This window comes from Equus przewalskii, chromosome 1, assembly GCF_037783145.1.
Source record: "Equus przewalskii isolate Varuska chromosome 1, EquPr2, whole genome shotgun sequence".
NCBI lineage: Eukaryota > Metazoa > Chordata > Mammalia > Perissodactyla > Equidae > Equus > Equus przewalskii.
Window position 1 is genome coordinate 114,398,737 of NC_091831.1, and position 20,245 is coordinate 114,418,981.

Consider the following 20,245-nt stretch of genomic DNA (forward strand, 5'->3'; position numbering starts at 1 on the left):
GTGAGGGAGACAGAGAGAAAGAGGGGAGGGGGAGGATGATTCAGGGACTAGGAGCTGGGGAGCCCTTTGATGCCACAGACACATGTGATGCAAAAAATTGGGCAGCAGCGAGGGAGTGACATCATCATGGTGGAGTGGGCTCTCTCTGGAAACTCTTCCCTCTAAGATACAATGAAAAGGACATTCATATTCCAACAGAGGACATCCACACAACACAAAAGATGTCTCAGAGACCCATGCAGCCATACACCGGAAGGTGAACGTGCTGCAGCCCCCCACCTGAATAAGTGGAATGAGGTAAGAAAAATCTTCTCTTACTCGCTGAAGGGCAATGACCCAGGGATTGTACGTGGCTTCTGAGAGTAAAGGGGAGAGAGGGTGGTGGCCCTCTGTGGGAATACCATAGATCTCCAAGGTCCCTCACAGTCCAGTCAAAAGCCCCACACAGAGGTAACTAGCTACCGTGGGGGTGTCTTCATCAAGCCAATAAGCCAGAAGAGCAGATAGCGAGGGTAGAGCAAGAAGCCCCTGAGATTGTGCAGCAGAAATAAAGTACCCCTCTTCCCGACTCAGCGCTCCTGTCCAGCACCTGGGAGCTGTGCTGCAGATCACGGCAGGCTCTGAATACACAGCTCTTGACCCCCACCCAGTGGTGACAGGTGGAAGTAGCGATCAAATACTACCACAATGCAGAAGCACAAATCCATGCCATCTAGCAGTATGAAAAAATATATTAAATCTCCAGACCAGAAGGAAAATGACCAGTATCCAGAAATCAACCCTGAAGACGTAGAAATCTATAACCTAAATGACAGAGAATTCAAAATAGCTATCATTGGAAAACTCAACAAGTTGAAGAGGATGCAGATAGTTCAATGAATTTAGAAGCTACTACACCAAAAAGATTGAAACTATAATGAAGAACCAATCAGAAACATTGGAGGGGATGGCCCCATGGCCGAGTGGTTAAGTTGGCATGCTCTGCTTTGGTGGCCCAGGGTTCAGATCCTGGGCATGGACATGGAACCGCTCATTAGGCCATGTTGAGGCGGCGTCCCACATGCCACAACTAGAAGGACCCACAACTAAAATATACAACTATGTACTGGGGGGATTTGGGGAGAAAAAAAAGAAATATTGGAGATGAAAAACACAATGGATGAGGTAAAGAATAGTATGGATTCCCTGAACTAAGAACAAAAAGAAATGAAGAAACTTTCTGAGAAATATCCAATTCAATTAGGAAATGTAACATAAAGATTATAGGTATTCCAGAGGGAGAAGAGGAGAAAGGAGCAGAAAGCTCCTCCTCCTCCATGTGAAGCATTTCTATATTTCTGTCCTCAATATTGCTGATTCATTCCTCCATGATATCAGCTCTATTCTAGAGCCAACAGATCTCCTTACTATATTAATGTAAAAAAGACCTCCTGCAAGGCATATAGTGGTGAAGCTGGCAAAAGTCACTGACAAAGCAAAAATACTAAGGGCAGTAAGGAAAAAGAAAGTAACTTACAAAGGAACCTCCATCGGGCTTTCAGTGGCTTTCTCAGCAGAAACCTTACAGGCTAGGAGAGAGTGGAATGATATATTCAAATCTTTGAAAGACAAAAACTTTCAGCCAAGAATACTCTATCCAGCGAAAATACCCTTCAGATATGATGGAGAAATTAAAACTTTCCCAGATAAACAAAAGCTAAGGGAGTTCATCACCACAAGACTCCTGACTCCTTGACAAGAAATCCTCAAGAAGATACTCATAGCTGAAATAAAAAGAAGAAAGGGGTTATGAAGCCCTGAGTAAGGAGATAAATAGGCAGACAAAAAAAAAAAAAAATGTAGCTATCCATCAGAACAGGTTGTCAAACACTGAAGTATAACATTAAAGATAAAGGGAAGGAAAACCTCCCAAACAAGGATAATCTTGTCATTTTAACCACAAAGTCACAACACAAGATGGAACAAAATGATAAAAACAACTTAGGAGGGGAAGAGGAAAGGGACTGAATTGGCTTAGTCTAAGGAAATAAAAGGTCATCAGAAAATGGACTATCTCATCTACGAGATTCTGCATACAAACTCCTGGTAACCACTAAACAAAAAAGTAGAACAGAGACACAAATAATAAATAAGGATAAAACTAAGAAAATCAGCATAAAAAACTACCAAACCAAATTGGTAGTCCAAAATACACTGGACAAGAGACAAAGGAAATGCAGGAGAAACAGAAAATGAGCAATAAAATGGCAGCATTAAGCCCTCATATATCAATAATCACTTTAAATGTGAATGGATTGAATTCTCCTATCAAAAGACACAGAGTGGAGAGATGGATTAAAGAACAAAGCCCAACAATATACTGCCTCCAGGAAACACATCTCAGCTCCAATGAAAAACACAGGCTCAGAGTAAAGGAATGGAAGGCGATATTCCCAGCTAATGGCAAACAAAAGAAAGCAGGTGTTGTCATACTTATATCAGACAAAGTAGACTTCAAGACAAAACAGATAAAGAGAGACAAAGATGGGCAGTATATAATCATAAAAGGGACACTCCACCAAGCAGACATAACACTTACAAATATCTATGCACTCAACACAGGAGCAGCAAAGTACATAAAGCAACTAGTAACAAACCTAAAAGAAGACATTAAGAACAACATAATAATAGTAGGGGAACTCAATACAAGAGTGTTATGTCCTCTTGGTGGAATGTCCCTTTTATCCCTATATACTGCCCTGCCCCTTTTTGTTTCTCATTGTCTTTTATGTCTCAAAGTCCACTTTGTCCAATATAAGTACGGCAATACCTGCTTTCTTTTGCTTACCATTTGCTTGCAGTATCGTCTTCCATCTCTTCACTCTGAGCCTGTTTGTCATTGGAGCTGAGATGTTTCCTGGAGGCAGCATATTGTTGGGTCTTGTTTTTCAATCCATCCAGCCACTCTATGTCTTTTGATTGGAGAATTCAATCCATTTACATTTAGAGTGATTATTGATACATGAGGGCTTAATACTGCCATTTTATCTCTTGTTTCACAGTTGCTCTATATTTCCAATGTTTCTCTTCCTGTGTATTTCTGACTGCCATTTCGGTTGGTGATTTTCTATGATGGTTTTCTCAGTTTTTTCTGTTTATCAGTTGTGTCTCTGTTCTGATTTTTTGTTTAGTGGTTACTATGAGGTTTGTATAAAACATCTTGCAAATGAGCTATTCCATTTTGATAGCCTTTTGTCTCCATTATCCTAAGTAAGTTCCATCCCTTTCCTCTTCCCTAAGTTATTGTTGTCACAAATTATTCCATTTTGTGTTGTGATTTTGTGATTAAAATGAAGTGTTTATAGTTATTTTTGATGCTTTCCTTCCCTGTGTCTTTGTTTGCTAACTTGTTCTAATAGAGAGCTGCCATTTCCTGATTTTGTCTATTTACCTTTGTTCAACGTTTTGTAAACCTTTTCCTTTTTGTTTCAGGAGTCTGGGCATTCTTGTTCATTTCTTGTAGAGTGGGTCTTGTGGCGATGAACTCCCTCAGCTTTTGTTTATCAGGAAAGTTTTTATCTCTCCATGATATCTGAAGGATATTTTTGCTGGATAGAGTATTCTTGGCTGAAAGTTTTCGAAATTCAGTATTTTGAATATATTATTCCACTCTCTCCTAGTCTTTACAGTCTCTGCTGAGAAGTCTGCTGAAAGCCTGAGAGGGATTCCTTTGTAGATTACTCTCGTCTGCCTTGCTGCCCTTCATATTTTTTCTGTCATTGACTTTTGCCAGTTTTACTAAAACAGGTCTTGGAGAAGGTCTTTCACATTGATGTAATTAGTTCCATTGGCTTCACTTACTTGTAATTCCAGTTCCTTCTCCAGGTTTGGGAAGTTCTCAGCCACTATTTGTTTAAACAAGCTGTCTGCTCCTTTATCCCTCTGGAATATCTATATCTATCTCCCTTTTGAATACTTATAATCCTTACGTTGCATTTCCTAATTAAGTTGGACATTTCTTGGAGAATTTCTTCATTTTTTTAGTCTTACTTCTCTCTCCTCCTCCACCTGAAGCATTTCTATATTTCTGTCCTCCAAATTACTAATTCTGTACTCCACAATCAACTCTGTTTTTTAAGGTTTCTAGACTTTTTTTTCCCTCTCTCACTCATTGTGTCCTTCATTTCCCACACTTTTGTTTGGTGTTTTTTAGAGTTTCAATCTCTTTAGTGAAGAATTCCTTCTGCTCATTAATTTTATTTGTGAGTTCACTGAACTGTCTTTGTGAGTTTTCTTGTAACTTGTTGAGTTTCTTTATGATAACTATTTTGAGTTCTCTATCATTTAGATTATAAATTCCTGTGACTTCAGGATTTGTTCCTGGAAACTTGTCATTTTCCTTCTGTTCTGGAGTGTTAATGTATTTCTTTATGACGTCTGAGGAAGCAGACCTTGCTGGTGCATAGTATGTCACCTATTCCACCTACCACCACTCAGGGTGGCGGGAGCTGTGATTTCTGAACCTGCTGCATCTGCTGGAAGTTGTGCCCACCCACTGGAAGTTTTGCCAATAGGGCTTGTCTGCATTTGCTTGCCGCTGGTACTTGGTGGGTCATATATGCAGGTGCTGGCACTCTGGTGTGAATCTGCTGCCCTGGCCCATAGGCCCAGCTGCTGTGCCAGGTGGGAAGCAATGGGAGGGGAACTTTCTTTCACATTTTTGAGCCCACTCTGCACTCACTGGCGGCCTGCCTGGGTTGCTGGGCTTGGTGGTGTGCCCATGCAGTGGCTGAGATGCTTTGGTGTGGAGTTCCTGTGGGCTGAGATGCAACTCCCAAAGTGAAAGTGGTCACATGGAGGACTCCTTTTCCTATGCCTCCTCTTAGAGTTGTGTGCCAGCTCAGCTGCTGTGTGTGGACCCACAACCTAGACTGCTGTTGCTGGGGTGGGAGAGGAGATCTGCTCACCTCCTCTCACTGCTTGCCTGGCGTCCAGCACCCCCACATTTAGACGTATGGCTGTGAGGACCTCTCAAACATCCTATTGTGCTGTGTGGGTATCCTCTGTTGATTAATGAATGTCCTTTGGTTGTATCTTAGTGGGGAGAGACTATGGGGACAACTCACTCTGTCATGATGCTGACACTGTAGTATAATATTGCTTTCTTTTATTTCCCTAGGAATGCAAATCTGTCCTTGTGATATTGTGATTTATAACAAGAAATACATATTTCTTCTTCTCCATTTATGGCTCAGAGCTCCTAAAACCTTTGAGATTTACTGTGATGAGAGCAATAAATATGCCTTTATGTTAATCAGGTGACTTTTGGAAAGTCCCTAGGTAACCTAAGGATGGGGATTGGTCACCAGAAGAACTAAACATGTGATTACAGGGTGGTCCAACCCCCCCACCTCTGGGCAGGGGAGAGGGGTTGGAGATTAAGTTCAATCACCATTACCCAGTGATTTAATCAACATGTCTATGTAATGAAGCCTCCATAAAAACCTAAAAGACAGGGTTCAGAGAATTTTTGAGTTTGTGAACACATGGAGGTGCTGGGTGGGTGGCACACCAAGAGAGGGCATGGAAACTCTGGGCCCTTTCCCCATACCCTGCCCTATGCATCTCTTCCTTCTGGATGTTCCACAGCTATATCCTTAATAAACTGGTAGTCTAGTAAGTAAAATATTTCTCTGAGCTCTGTGAGCTGCTCTAGCAAGTTAATCAAACCCAAGGAAGGGGTTATTGGAACCTCTGATTTATAGCCTGTCAATCAGAAGCACAAGTGACAACCTGGACTTGCAATTGGTGTTTGAAGTGGGAGGGGGACAGTCTTGTGGGACTGAGCCCTTAACCTGTGGGATGTGACACTATCTGCAGGTAGTGTCAGAATTGAGGTGAATTGTAGGACACCCAGTTAGTGTTGAAGAATTGCTTGGTGTGGGGAAAAAATACGCACATGGGAATTAGACTGTCAGAATCTGAATCCTGTATTTGGTGACTGGAAGGAATTCCTGATTCCTCCTAGATTTGAATTGAATTGCAGCTGGGCCTCAGCTTTAATTGTATTGAATTCAACTGTGACTCTCACTCTCTATACTCCAATATCACTACCTTTTTAATCTTGTATTTGAACTAGGGGGGGGTTCACCTTTGGATTTAGCTTTGATAGGGCTCCAGAATCCAATCACAGTGCGAATGCACAGGACTGCACTCCCAGTTTTGTACCTACTGCCACCTTCTCAGGAAAACTTGGGCAGGACTAGGGGGAAAAGTTCTTGGGACAAGTGATTTTGCATTTTCAGTTTTCACATTCCAATCCATCCTACAAGACCATATTACTTGTCAGAGGCTCAACTGTAATCAACTGATTTCTTCTCATCTCTGTATATTCTCTCCATCTATGGCAACCAAGTCCAACTGCCAACCCATGCCTTCACCACTCAACCCTCTGAGTATGGAAGTTGCACAGCTCTTCACTCTCTTAGGAAGGGCTTGTGTCTCTCTGGAATTAAGTTCAAGTTTCTGTATAGATTGTCTGTCCAAATCCCATAGAAAAGTACACATTTTATTTTGCCTTGTTTTTTCTTGTAAACTAGTGAAGGTCTTTAGTGTCCTTTACATCCTAAGCCAAAGTGAAAGTATGGCATTTTCTGATAGAGATTTTAGATGCAGTCTCAAATAAATCTCTGATAAAAGTGAATAAGCATGGGTAAATTATATCTCAGTATTTGAAAAAGGCTGGAACTCTAGGAACCTTAACTAAATTCTCAGCCTACTTGCAATTAAGTGTGTGAGAAAGTTAACCCTCTGCTACCTTTCTTCCTCCCTCTCATGGGCTGGAAGGACAGGGTGCCACCACCCAGCTTTGACTGTGCAAACAAGGGCAACGGCAGAATAACAAACTAGAAGGGAACTGCATCCTGAACAACCTCATGGTGCAGAGCCACTCATCCACCCTGAGCCACCCTCTGACCTCTGCACTATTATGGGAGTTATACTGTATTTTTTTTATTTTTTGGTGAGGAAGACTGGTCCTGAGCTAACATCTGTTGCCAATCTTCCTCGTTTTGCTTGAGGAACATTGTCCCTGAGCTAACATCTGTGCCAAACTTCGTCTATTTTGTATGTGGGATGCCACCACAGCATGGCTTAATGAGCAGTGCGTAGGTCTGCACCAGGGATCCGAACCTGTAGACCCTGGGTGGGCAAAGTGGAGTGCACGAACTTAATCACTATGCCACTGGGCCAGCCGCTCTAAGTATCACTCCATTTTCTTCATGGAAATGAGTCTTGGTCTTTGTTACAGAAGCTGAGCCTATGCTCTAACTCAATGGTCTTCAAACACTTTGTCTCCTAAATAAAAATTTTAGAAATTTGTATCCCATCAGACAGTTTAAACTAGACATCTATTTGTTCTTTATATCCTAAAACTTTGCAAAGGACACAATTTCTGCTCTACTGGTTTATCACACAAATGCTTTAAATATGTCTTCATTAAATTCTCAAAGCTACACGTTACTTAGGCAATTTATGGTAAATGTCCCCATGTTTAATGTAATTGACAAAACCAGTTCTCATTGTCAAATCAATTAGCCAAGTCAGATTACTTCCTATCAGAAAATGTCTTTGTTTTTTAATTTTATAGATGTTAGCCCAGGCCAACCATATCACTACTGAATCCTAATTCTAGGATTAATATAGAAATTCCTTCAAACTTTTAATGCCCATATAACTTGCAGAGAGTCTTCATGTATCCCAAGGGTATATAAACTCCACTTGGAAGGCCACTGCCCTGAGTAGCACACTCTGTCTTAGCCCTATCTGTGGCACCAGCTTCGTGTCCCAGGACTCCTCCTGGATTCCCCTCTCTCAATCCCATTTGATCCATCAGCATGACACAACCCCACCTACCTCTCTAACCTTGTCTCCTAACATGCCCTTTGTTCTCAATGCTCCAGCCACACTGGTCTTGCTGCTTTGTCCTAGACAAGTCAAGCTCGTTCCTTCCACTTCCCCTTCCTGGCATGCCTTCTCCCAAACTTTTACATGACTGCCATGACATGACTTTCAAATGTTACCTACTCAAGGAGGCTTTTCTGGATCAGTTCATCTAGAAGATAACTGCCAAGTTGGTTTTACACTTTACATCAGGATAAATTCCAGATGGAACAAATATTTAAATGTAAAAAATGAAAACTTAAAATTCCTAAAGGAAATAATGGGAGGTTAAAAAAAAATCTTGGAGTGGGGAGGACCTTTCTTTAGAATTTTTTTTACGGGATGTTGTATGGGATAATTTCAAAGTTCTCATCTAGTTCTTAAAATTTTTATGATAATATGTGGAGTGAAAAAAAACTTATATAAACAAAGTTACAGCACAAAGGTGCCTAGTCACATGGCTTATTTATTGCTACCATATTTGGGAGGCTTGTTTCTGGAGTAATTAATTTACTTTAAATGGGAACTTGTTTTGGTTATTGGCAGGCTACATTTTTTGAACAGACTTTTCAATGAAAACTGAATGTGCTGGTTAAAATGTTTTAGGAATCTTAAAATCTTAAGGACAGCTGACAAACTAGTACGGAATTATCATTCCACAACTAAAATAAAGCAAGAACTTGATAGAAGCAAAGGGGTGGAGTGGAAGCAACTTTTATCCTGAAGATACTTGCCAATCCAGGTGAAACTAAGCCTGGAGCAACAGACCCATATACTTGGGTGTCTAGATTTAAATTAACTATCAAGTTAAACTATTAAAGTATTATGTCTTCATAATAACAAAATTTAAAGTGAGCAAAATATGAAAGACTAACTTTATTTATATTACATGTTGAGTTCTGTTGATGGGCAAGTAATGCTGGGGTAATAAAATAAACAATTGACAACTTCAAATCTTCAGGTCATTCATTTTTTGCCTTGATTTCAGCAAATCATTTATGTTAATATTTTTCATATAATTGCATTTTATTAACAGTGGTCTGAGTGCATACTTTGTATGATTTCTATTTTTAAAAACTTGTTAAGGTGCGTTTTATGGCCAAAAATGTGGCCTATCTTGGTGAATGTTCTGTAAGCTTGAGGTGTATTCTGTTGAAGGAATTTATAAATGTCAATTTGATCTAGTTGATGTTTAGTTCGACCATGTCCTTCCTGAGTTTCCATCTCTTTGCTTACATTACCATCTGTTCTTTCATGGTGTCTACCTTTTCCACTAGAGCTCTTAGCATATTAATCATAGTTGTTTTATATTCCCTATCTGATAATTTCAACATCTCTGCCAAAACTGAGTCTGGTTGATGCTTTCTCTGTCTCTTCAAATTGTTTTTTTGTATGCTATGTAATTTTTTGTTAAAAATTGGACATGATGCACTGGTTAAAAGGAACTGAGGCAAATAGGCCTTTAGTGCGATGTTTTAGATTTACCTGGGTAGTAGTTAGACTGCTTAGCATTTGCTACAGCTGCAAGTGTGAGAGGCTAAAATCTCATCTGGTGTCCTGGTTTTAGTCTCCTGTTGTCACTGGGTTTCCCTAGAGACTTTTTAAATAGGGTTCTAGCTTGCAGTTCTTTCACAAGTATTCCTGTTGTTATACAGGAGCCCTATTGATGTTGTGAGGTGAGGGGGGAGGGAAAGCATTTCACAGTCCAATGATTAGGTCTCAGTCTTTTAGTGAGCCTGTGCCCCAGTCTTGACCTTCACAAGTCCTTCTGCTATCTCCCCCCTCCACACACACACACTTAGGTAAAACAGGAAGGCTAGAAGGACCTGGAGTTGGGCATTTCCCTTTCCCTGGGTTGGTTTGGCCCTTGACTCAGGCCTTGCTAAGAACAGAACTCTCAGGGCATATTGCAAAATGAATACTTTCCCCTTCCTCCTGCCAGAATCACAAGAAGATTTTCCTCTAATCTTCACTGTGAGAACCTGGTAGTCTTCCTAAAACTCACAAAAGTTTGTCCTACCTCCCAAGACTGGGTTCCTTGGAGTTTTTAACTGTCAATCTTGTCCACAATGAGCCTCTGGCAATTTGTCAATTGTGGTTTAAGTCTCCTTAGCTTGGTACTGGCTCCTGCAGAGTTTTTGCTTCTGCTATGGTGGAATGTGATTCTCTGTTCTGCTCCTCTCTCCAATTTTGGAGGCAGCAGTTTGCCCTGTGACCTCAATTCTCTAATGGATCTAAGAAGAGTTGTTGATTTTCAGTTTGCTCAGCTTTTTTCTTACTTTGAGAATGGGAGTGATGACTTCCAAGCTCCTTACATGCCCAACTGGAAAGCCGTAAGATGTTTTTAAAGTCCAAACAGAACCATAAGAAAAATTAAGCGGAACAGATCCAATCTATTCCACACCTAAGAAAACGCAATTTAACGCACACCATAGCATTAACTTTTCCACATAAACTAGTTAAGGAACAGCTCTTAGTTATATTTAGTGTTAAAGTAAGTCCTTGCATTTAGAAGATTCAAAAATCACTTGTGTGTAGTTGACATGATGTGCTACTCAGATCCCTCTTCAAGGAGTTGCTGCCCAACTCGTGAGTACTGCCAGTGGACAGCCTTCAGCTCCACCTGCTTCTGGACTGGCCTCAGCTACAGAGGTCATGCTCTTCCCAAGGACCCACAACCAACGACTGATCAAGGTGGGGTACGGAAGCCCATCATCTCAGCCCAGTGCAGGACAACCTGATGAGCTGATTCCACTGACCTGTACTGTAGGCCAGCTTTTCTCTCTGGCCAGTCAGGCTCCCTTTCCCTTCTTTTTACTGGGCACTCTGCATGTCTAACTCCATCTTGGAGGCTGCTTCCCAAAGAAAACAAGTGGTAACAGTTTGTCAAGTCTATTCTTCTTCCAATTGAAACTTGCTAATCTCCCCTTGGAAACTCTTAACATCATGAGAAAGGGTCAAATATAGATACAGTATAAAATCAGTTGAGATAACAACTAATTGCAAATACTCATTTTAAAAATGAAAATATTTCCTTTCCTAAACATCCTATAAATAAACTTACCTTCTATCCTAGGTTTGGAAACACTGGGGCTTGTCCCATGGCCTAGTGGTTAAGTATGGCATGCTCCACTTACGTGGCTCGGGTTCAGTTCCTGGGTGCAGACCTACACCACTTGTTGGTGGCCATGCTGTGGTGGTGACCTACATACAAAATAGAGGAAGACTGGCACAGACGTTAGTTTAGGGCGAATCTTCCTCAAGCAAAAAGAGCAAGATTGGCAAGAGATGTTATCTCAGGGCTAGCAAAACAAAAAAATATTTTCTTGAGACCTGGAAGTAGCTGTTCATCTCCTGGCATTTGAAGGCCTCCTCGGTGAATTTCTTCCAAGACTTCAGAGTAAAGCCCCAGATCTGGGCTGGTTCCCAGGAGGGTTTGTTCCCAGACTTTGCCATCTGAATGCAGGAAATGCTGATGCTGCAAAATGATTGAGATTGGGTCTGAGGGCGAGAAGGCCTGGTGCTCAGCTCTGAGGCTACCTTGAGTTCAGAAGTTGTTCTTTAAAAATAAGTAGTAAATACAGTGCTGAGTCATAAGTGCTGGAGACATGCCAAGAAGCATACAAAGAAAATGTGGAAAAATTGAACGGTAAGCATGATTTTATTTAAGATATAACTTGTTCACAAAAATTGCTCAGAAATGTCAAATAATAAGCATGTACCAACAGATGGCCCTAAGTGAAGTTGGCTTTTACATTTATTGATATTGATTAAAGTTATTTTCCATTTTGGAACTTCCCAGGCACATAAAAATACATTTTTGAGACAACCAAATCTAAGACAACCTTTAGGGAAGACAGTATGTAAAACTCTACATAAAAAACTTCTGTGGCCAAGTAAAAAGAGAACTAAAGAATTTAACTAAAGTACTTTATTTTTCATATTAATAATTACATTTTCAAAAATGATACAATTCACATTATCAATAGCATAAATCTAGAGCTTAAAGTAGGAAATGTAACTGTAAACAGCCTATATACACTTTGCATTACTGATACAATTTTATACACATGATCCTATATACTATCCAATAATCTCCAGAGAAAAGACCTACAAATCTACTTGTGTAGACAGTAGACAACAATTTCTAAAATGAACCGAAATAAAGATTGCTCCTTCTCAACTGCATGTGGTGGAAATGCATATGTATGAAGATTAAATCTGAGATATTTATTACATTGAAGACATTTAACTCTGTTCCATGCCAGCCATGAGTGACAGTGCTAGAGATTCCACTGTGGGAAAAATAGAAATAAGGTTGGAAAAAAAAATGGTTTAAAACATCTGAATAAGGCTTTAATAAATTCAGAACTGAAAGTATTTAAAGACTTTTCTATTTTTAATTAAAATATTGATTATTTTTAATGTATAATCAAGATGATAATCTTTACTAAGTAAAAATTCAAAAAGTAAGATTTATTTCTATTTCAGATCATTTTAATTTTGAAAACAAAAAGTTTGTGCGTTTCACTGAACAAATCACATTTGTCTCATATGTCATAAAACCATATGGGTCAGTTCATCACAAAATGCCATGTTCTAACCTACGAATGGAATCTACTTGCATAAGAATCACCCAAAGCAACAATGGACAAATGCATCCATGTTTCCTCTAACACATTTCTAACAACATTTTAAAAAACGTTTAGCTCTTAATGAATATATTACAATTTGAATATGCAGAAATAGGGAAAAGATTAACCCTGCATACTTTTCCAAAGAAAAGTCGTGCAAAGAGATACTATTTAGCTCTTTGTTTTTGCAGATTAAATAGCTCTCTTCTCCCTGTGACCCACCCCAGACGCTGCCTGCTTCACATACTGTGTTCTAAACTGTCAGGCCTGCGTTTCCTTGTGCAAAAGGCAGCCTTGGAAGTTTCTAAGTTGCTAAAAAAAACCCCTCTATCTTTGGAAAGGGAATAGTTACAAAGGTTATACATGATAGTAAAGGGCAACCAAAACCTATTCTACCATCTGCTTTATTCAGTAACAGTTCTAGAACCACTGCTGTAACAAATGACACGCCAGACAGCACGACCGTTAGTCTCAGTGTCTTACATCTGACATTCATTTGTTCCATTGCTATTCTCAAAAAACAGTTCAAAGCACGGCACAACTGCTGAGGGACCTTCCAGGTTTGCAATGGTGAAAAATTCTAATCTTCATGAGGTCAGTACCAAAACTATAACACACAGACTTAGATACAAGAAAATATAAAAACTGTAATATTTTAACATGGTGTACTCACGATGGGGAAAGGATCCTCTACAGACGGCTTTGTTTAAAACGGTTACAAGAAACATATGGCAGTTTTTAAAATCAGACTCCATTTTCTCTATAGATTCCATTCTAGGAAAGAAGGTAAATTTCAGTTTAAGAAGTGCATAAGAGGTCAATAGGTAGGCTACAAAATACCTTTGGAGTAATGTTAAATGTACTTCAGTTTAATTATTTAGAATCCTAAGTCTAAAGATTATAAAATAAAATATAAAATTTCCTGCTTTACTTTAAAATAAAAACTTTCCAAGTATCTGAAGGAAACGCTCAGCAGGATATAAAACTTCTGTTTCAGGATGGCACTGAGTCCTGGAGCTAGGATGACTGGGGATATTCCCTTTTCCATTTGACAGGCCTGTGTTTTTACTTTTCATAAGCATATCTTCTTTTAGAAATAAAGAACACGTTAAAGATATGAAATCGCAAATTTTAAAATTATTATAAAACTTTTTACTATGGGAAATCAGACATATATAGGAGAGAACTACTCAGTGGACTTTCACATGCCCACACTCAAGACGAGCAGTCATGCAGCCCCAGGCAGTCCTACATACACCCCAGCCCCACCACATTGAGAAGCAATTTGAGACATCACAGCATTTCAGTCATAAATACTTCAGTGTGGATATATTAAAGATAAAGACTCTTTTTAAAACAAAGCTACAATACCATCTGCTTAAAAATATTTAACAATGATTTTTTATATCATCAAATAATCAGTGGTCAAATTTCACATTGCTTTTGCAATTTTTCACTTTTCTGCTTTAAGTTTGAATCAGGATCAATTAATTTCCATAAATTGCGATGGTTCTTATACTTAAGTCCTCCTCACTCCCTGCTTTTTTTTTTTTTTTTTTTTTTGAGGAAGATTAGCTCTCAGCTAACTACTGCCAGTCCTCCTCTTTTTGTTGATGAAGCCTGGCCCTGAGCTAACATCCGTGCCCATCTTTCTCTACTTTATATGTGGGATGCCTACCCACAGCATGGTGTGCCAAGCGGTGCCATGTCTGCACCCAGGATCCGAACCAGCGAACCCCGGGCCGCTGAGAAGCGGAACGTGCGAACTTAACTGCTGCGCCACCGGGCCGGCCCCAACCTGCTTTTTTCTTACAAGTTACATGTTGAAGAAACTGAAGTAGTTCAATTTCAGCAAAGCATATGCAGCAGTATTATTATTTTCTCCTTCACCCCCCAGTGACATGGAAAGAGAAATATACTTTACACACTTTGAGACAGCAAAAAGCAAGTAAGAAATCTGTTTACATCCCTGCAATTATGAATTTTACCTACTATCTTAGTTTCTTCATTCAGAATATTTTGATATAGGCATAGGTTAAGATTTTTAATTAAATTAGCACTATAATGGACTCTTACCTCCTCAGTAACACTGACTAGTATCGCAACAACCAGGTCATCCAGGCTCGCTTGCACTTTTATTTCAGGGAAGTAATGGCAGCATTATCATTGCATTAATTTTATAAACAAGAGAGGGACAAACTACTGAGCTGTACACTGAAGCTAACAGTAGAGCATGGTGCTCTAGATCAAAGAGGAAGTTCCTCCTCACCTGTCGTCTGACTGCAGGGCACCTGCCTTTCTATGTGGCAGGTATGAATAATAAACACTCTGAAAGTAAAGTACAACTTTGGACTATAATCTACCATGATGTAGAGAATTTGTTGTAAAATAATTCAGCAAGTATGTGGGTGTGGTTGGTGAACAAAGATGAGAACTGCTGCTGGTAACTGCTGAAGAGGGGTGATGGGCACCCGGGGTTTGTCTGCTGTTTTCTCTACCTCTGTGTATGTCTGAAGGTGTTCATAACAAAAACTTAACAAAATCTATAAAACAAAACATGCATGTAATCTAAGAATATTTGCTTGTCCTAATTAAAAGACGTCAGTTTTTATTGTTTTACCACTCATAAAAGAATTGCACAATTCTTGATGTGGCCTAGTTTAGGTGAACAAATTCAATTATTCAATTCTTTCCCTAAATACAAGTATATGTGACGTATGGCCTAGAGGGAAAAAAAGGCTCCTAGATGAAGCCAGTTAAAAGGTAAGGCAAAACAGTCATAGCACAGAGGTTCCACAGGCCACATACTTACCGCCAAGCCCCCAGGCCCGCCTGCCAGCCCTCTGCAAACATGAGAGCCAAGTTCAACACCTTCATGATGGCTTCCTTCACAAAGCTGACCTGGAGAGCAAAGCCACAGAGAGAACACTGGCTCTGTAACTATGCTTGGACACTGACACCAACACTTTTACATAATTTAAATGAGTCACAGAAAACCCTCATCAGTGCAATGACTGCCTCCTACATCATAAGGAAGGTTTCGAGGCTCTGAATAGAGTGTACTTGGAATTGGTCCACACATCTACTGCACCTGTGATAGAGGTAGCAGTAGTAGCAGAGTCTGACAAATAGAGTAAGCTACCACATCCTGGGATGGCCATTTAAATTCACCACTGAAATAGAGCAAGTCAGTCCAGTGGCTGTAAAAATGACTTAATCCCCTGAATTCACACAAAGCTGGACATGCTTCCTGACTAAAGCACTATTACTCCACAGCTACAGATACAATTTTCCAACTGAATCCAAGTGCAGTGCAGAGTGAGTGAAAACTGTCACAGTACAGTTCTCAACTGTTTCTTTCAGGTATAATTTCTGATAATATGGCACACACTTATAACTTCATTTGATCTGGTTCTTCCTTAAAGAATATTCTGCAGAAAAGAAGCTTAATAAGTATAAAATTCCAAAGCAGCGGGACAACTTCCCTTGGCCAGCTTCACTCCTGCCTTGGTGGCCAAGTCTGCAGGTGACATCTCATGTACCTTTTCTCTCAGCAAACATCGATCATGGATGGTTGACAAATATCTATAGTGAATTTTAATCAACTGATCTAAATCCTTGGCTTCCTCAACTTGATGTTGAAACTCCAGCCCCGTACTGTGAAGAATCTTGGAAGAGAAAGATGAAAAGTTAAATCAGCAGATCAGCAGACTACTTTGAGGACTTGTATGCCAGACACAAAACTTTTTACCAACCTCTTCTACTCCTCTCAAATTCCTCCTTCAATAATCACATCTGTAGAGTTTATAAAGTACCTTCTTTAAAGGTTGACGTTCTTATCTAGAATGATGGTGGGGCCAGTCCTTTAGGACACACCCTTCACAGTGAATAAATGCCTCACTTTGGACTAGCAGACTGTTCCTGGGAGGGAGGGGCAAATATATCAAACTGTATAGAAAATACATTGACTTTTTAAAAACAATTATCAGTTAAATTGAATGTATACATTTTCGTGAGTTCCACTGTTTGTATATTGGTCTTTCTTTTAAAGGAGCATAGATATATTTTAAATAGAAAACAAAAAACAAATTAAGCAAATACTTAAACTCCTACCATTTATTCTCAACAATTAAAGGCTTAGGGCTGGCCCTCTGAAGCCCACTAAATCACGGGAAGCAGAGAGCTCTTCTGCCATATGCACCCTATCTAAAACAAAGGCTTCGAAGGCTCACTTCACCCAAAGGAGGTGGTTTTAGAACTTATATACCAGAATGACTACAAATGAGGTTTTTTAAGCAAGCTTTAAACCACAAATGAGTACTATCCTCCAAAAATACTGCTACTGTTCAAATATCTGAACTCCTCTTCCAGACTTCCTCTAGATCTCATTCTAAGATGTATATGAAAAGCAGTTTCATTTACTTTGTAATGAGTTACTTCTTGTTTTTGAGGAAAAAAGTATATAATCAGGCTGTATCTTCCTCCTTACATACTACACCAGCCTGACGGATTCTGGCTGTTACTAAAAATTGGTGTCATTTTCCAGGGACAGCTGTGTCACCACTAACGAAATTTAAAGAACTATGCAGCAAATTCTGAAGGCAATTCGAAAAGAGGAGCTCTGGGTGTGCCTGTCCCAAGGGGTCACTGGACAGGCGGGGCAGCAGTCTCTGGACACACATGCTCTGGAATATTTAAAAAAAATTCCCCCTGCTGCCATGTTATTTTATGATCAAATTTTTTATGTGTGCTATTTTCACATTTATAGTCTAGAAGTATTTTGTGGGCTCCTTTGTATTTATAAATATATCACAAATAATTCTCTATGAATAGCTGTATACAAGGGGACAGAACTGAGGCAGACACACAGACACGAACCCTGGTCATAATGTAGTTGTGCAAGCTGTTCACAAAGTGCATGAGCTTCACTCTCAAGAGGAACATACGATGAATCTGCTGTCTCACTGGTTCCTTTTGTGGTCCAAACTGAGCAGCTGTGTCTTGCTCACATAAAACTTCTTCTTTAAGTTGTGGTTTTTCAGCAGTACTAGCCAGTTCTGTAAAAGGTTGAAAGAGCAGAGTGGGTGGGAAGAGCATGTACTCAAACCCCAAACGCACACAGCACAGTCAACCCCACAAAGAGCACTCTGCCGGGTGTGCAGCAGGGACCCACCTCCAGTGTGTCTGGAAGGTGAAGCAGTGAAAAGTTCCCTGTGTCACTTTCATTATCACTGTGATTAAAATGTAAATGCAAAGTCCCGTTAACTTGTTATTAAAAATTTTTGCATAATCTATGAAGAATATTTTTTCTGGATAAATTCCTAATCAAGTTATTGTATTTCAGATTGAATGTAGTATAATTTCCTGGTATTTCATTCAGGGAAGTTAATTCTGATGTCTGTAAAACCGCTGCTACAAATACATACCATTTGGGCACTTGAGTATACATTAAAAAATGAGCAAAGATCACCACCTCTTTTTCTCAGGGCTAAAATAAAATTGTGATTTATCTCTTGAAAACAAATCTTACCACCAAAGAGTAAAACATCCAGACTATATTTTGCCCACTTTATTTGCAATAAGAGAAGGAACACCTGATTATAAATTTTTTGACATTCCAAACTTATAACAATGTCCACAGGCCATGGGACCTATGAGAACAAAACAGAAAATTAGAGGAGAAAGTAACCTATTACTTGCAGGTTTTAATAGAAAACAATGTTCTTACAAAGAGATTCAGAACATACCTTGTAGCTCAGGGTCAGACCATCTAAAATATGAACAGGGAGTTTCTTCTTAGCTGTGTCAACATTTTCAAAAGTTATAGATAGACTAGATAAAGAAATTTTAGTTTTAGTTTGTGTGAAAGTACTATGCTCATATAAAAATGTTCTTTAAAAAAAATTAGCATTTTAACATTTACATCATATTCCAAAAAAGACATTGTATTTCATAAAAGGAATACAAATATTCCAATAAAGCCATATTTTCCAGCATATATTCTAGAATAGGAATTTGGTTTTAGAAATAAGGAAGAGGGGCAAAGTTTTCAAATAATGAGTTTAGCTATAAAAGAGAAGAGATACTTAACAAGTGTGGTAAGTTAATTAGGAAAAAAAGACAAAGTCAGGGAAAAAGATACTATAGTTCCCCTTATCTGCAGTTTTGCTGTCCTTGGTTTCAGTTACCTACGGTCAACTGTGGTTTGAAAATATTAAATGGGTGAGACAGAGACCACATTCACATAACTTTTATTATAGTATGTTGTCATAATCGTTCTATTTTATTAGTTATTGTTAATCTCTTACTGTAGCCAATTTATAAATTAAACTTTATCATAGGTATGTATGTATAGGAAAAAAGGGTATATATATATAGGGTTCAGTACTATTTGTGGTTTTAGGCATCCATTGCAGATCTTGGAACATATCCCCTGAGGATAATGGGGGACTCCTGTATAATGATGATAGGGTGGGTGATTAATTCTGGTAAAATTCAAGCAACAGGCTCAGAAGATGGACCCTCTGCAGAGGGTGGTGGAGAGGGATTGCTTTCCTCATCCTGAAGAGTGTGTGTGTGCAAGTGCATCGACGAGAACGGGGTCTGCTTTTACCATTCTCTCCTAACGCAGGTTTGAATGTGACTCTCAATAGAAAGAAAGCAACCAACGTGCTGCATGGAAACGTCCCTGTGCCAGGCACTACATGGCACTTAAGTGTCCTTATTTCATTTAATCCTCAGAGTAGTCCTGTCTGGGGACTGAGAAATTACCTAAAACTCCCACAGTTATAGAGGTACCAAGCAATGATGCCTGGATGCCGACCAGTGAAGGTTTAAGTGTAAGGCAGAGGTGGGGAGTCAGCCTTACAACCAGTGATGTAAAGAGTGGCATGTGATTTATAAATTGGCCTATTCATTGCATGTCACAGGCACTAGTCCCAACATTCTTTAGCTGATAAGTGTGTTACTTGTGCATCCACTAATTACTTAGTAGGCACCTACTGAAAATCTTGTCAGGCACCATGCTAAGCAGGTGAAAGAAAGTCAATTCCTTCTCCTTCTCCAGGCGCTCACAGCCCAGAGGAAATATGCAGAGTCACCCTCCTGTCACTGAGCAGATGTGGGTGCTGCACCAAGCCAGGCCAGGCAGAGCTTTGAAGGAGAGCAGAGCACTGCCAGGCCATGCAAATGGAAGAGCAAGTAACTGGAGACAGCAGGACACATGAAGGCTTCTGGGGGCAGAGTACAGCTTTTGGGGAAACCAGAAAAATTCTGAATCCCTGAAATGTAAAGTGTGATAGGAGAGAACATATGATGTGTCTGCATGTGTAAGTGTATACGAAAAGAGGCTAGAAAAATGAGCCAGACAGTAAAGTTTTCTCTCTGACGAAAAGCAGCTCAGTCCGTCTGTTATGAGGTGCCAATGAGAAGCCTGAGTGTGAGTGGTGGTGGGAGTTGCTGGTTTATTGTGGTCACTCTGGTGCCCCTGTGGGGGTCAAGTGGAAGGGAGAGAGGCTGAGAGACAGAGATGGTTAGGAGGCACTGAGAGTTAAGGGGAAACATTATCCAGGAGGCAGAATCAAGCAACTAGGGATGTGTGGGAACCAGGAGAGAGGAAGGAATCTAGGGTGAGCCACAGACTGCCTTTGAGCACCAGGATGAACAGTGGTGCTTGACTAGAAGAAACAAAG

The 20,245-nt window shown here is 39.8% G+C and overlaps 1 protein-coding gene across 16 annotated transcripts in view; it reads right to left on the reverse strand.

Annotated features, from left to right (window-relative positions):
* The window catches only part of TUBGCP5 (tubulin gamma complex component 5), a 122,969-nt gene that overhangs the window by 17,119 nt on the left and 85,605 nt on the right, over positions 1–20,245 (reverse strand). For 4 of the 16 annotated variants that reach the window (XM_070572364.1, XM_070572348.1, XM_070572412.1 and 1 more), the window contains 7 exons: positions 18,302–18,386; positions 18,085–18,205; positions 17,433–17,611; positions 16,097–16,222; positions 15,367–15,455; positions 13,228–13,328; positions 8,773–11,398 (listed from right to left, as the gene is read on the reverse strand). In XM_070572364.1, the coding sequence (XP_070428465.1) occupies positions 11,316–11,398; positions 13,228–13,328; positions 15,367–15,455; positions 16,097–16,222; positions 17,433–17,611; positions 18,085–18,205; positions 18,302–18,386 (784 nt within the window). In that variant the 3' untranslated portion in view covers positions 8,773–11,315. Of the gene's footprint in view, positions 1–8,772; positions 11,399–11,562; positions 12,216–13,227; positions 13,329–15,366; positions 15,456–16,096; positions 16,223–16,309; positions 16,476–17,432; positions 17,612–17,727; positions 18,206–18,301; positions 18,387–20,245 lie in introns of those variants that run through there. The other 12 variants (XR_011525960.1, XR_011525964.1, XR_011525959.1 and 9 more) reach the window with 7 other exon arrangements.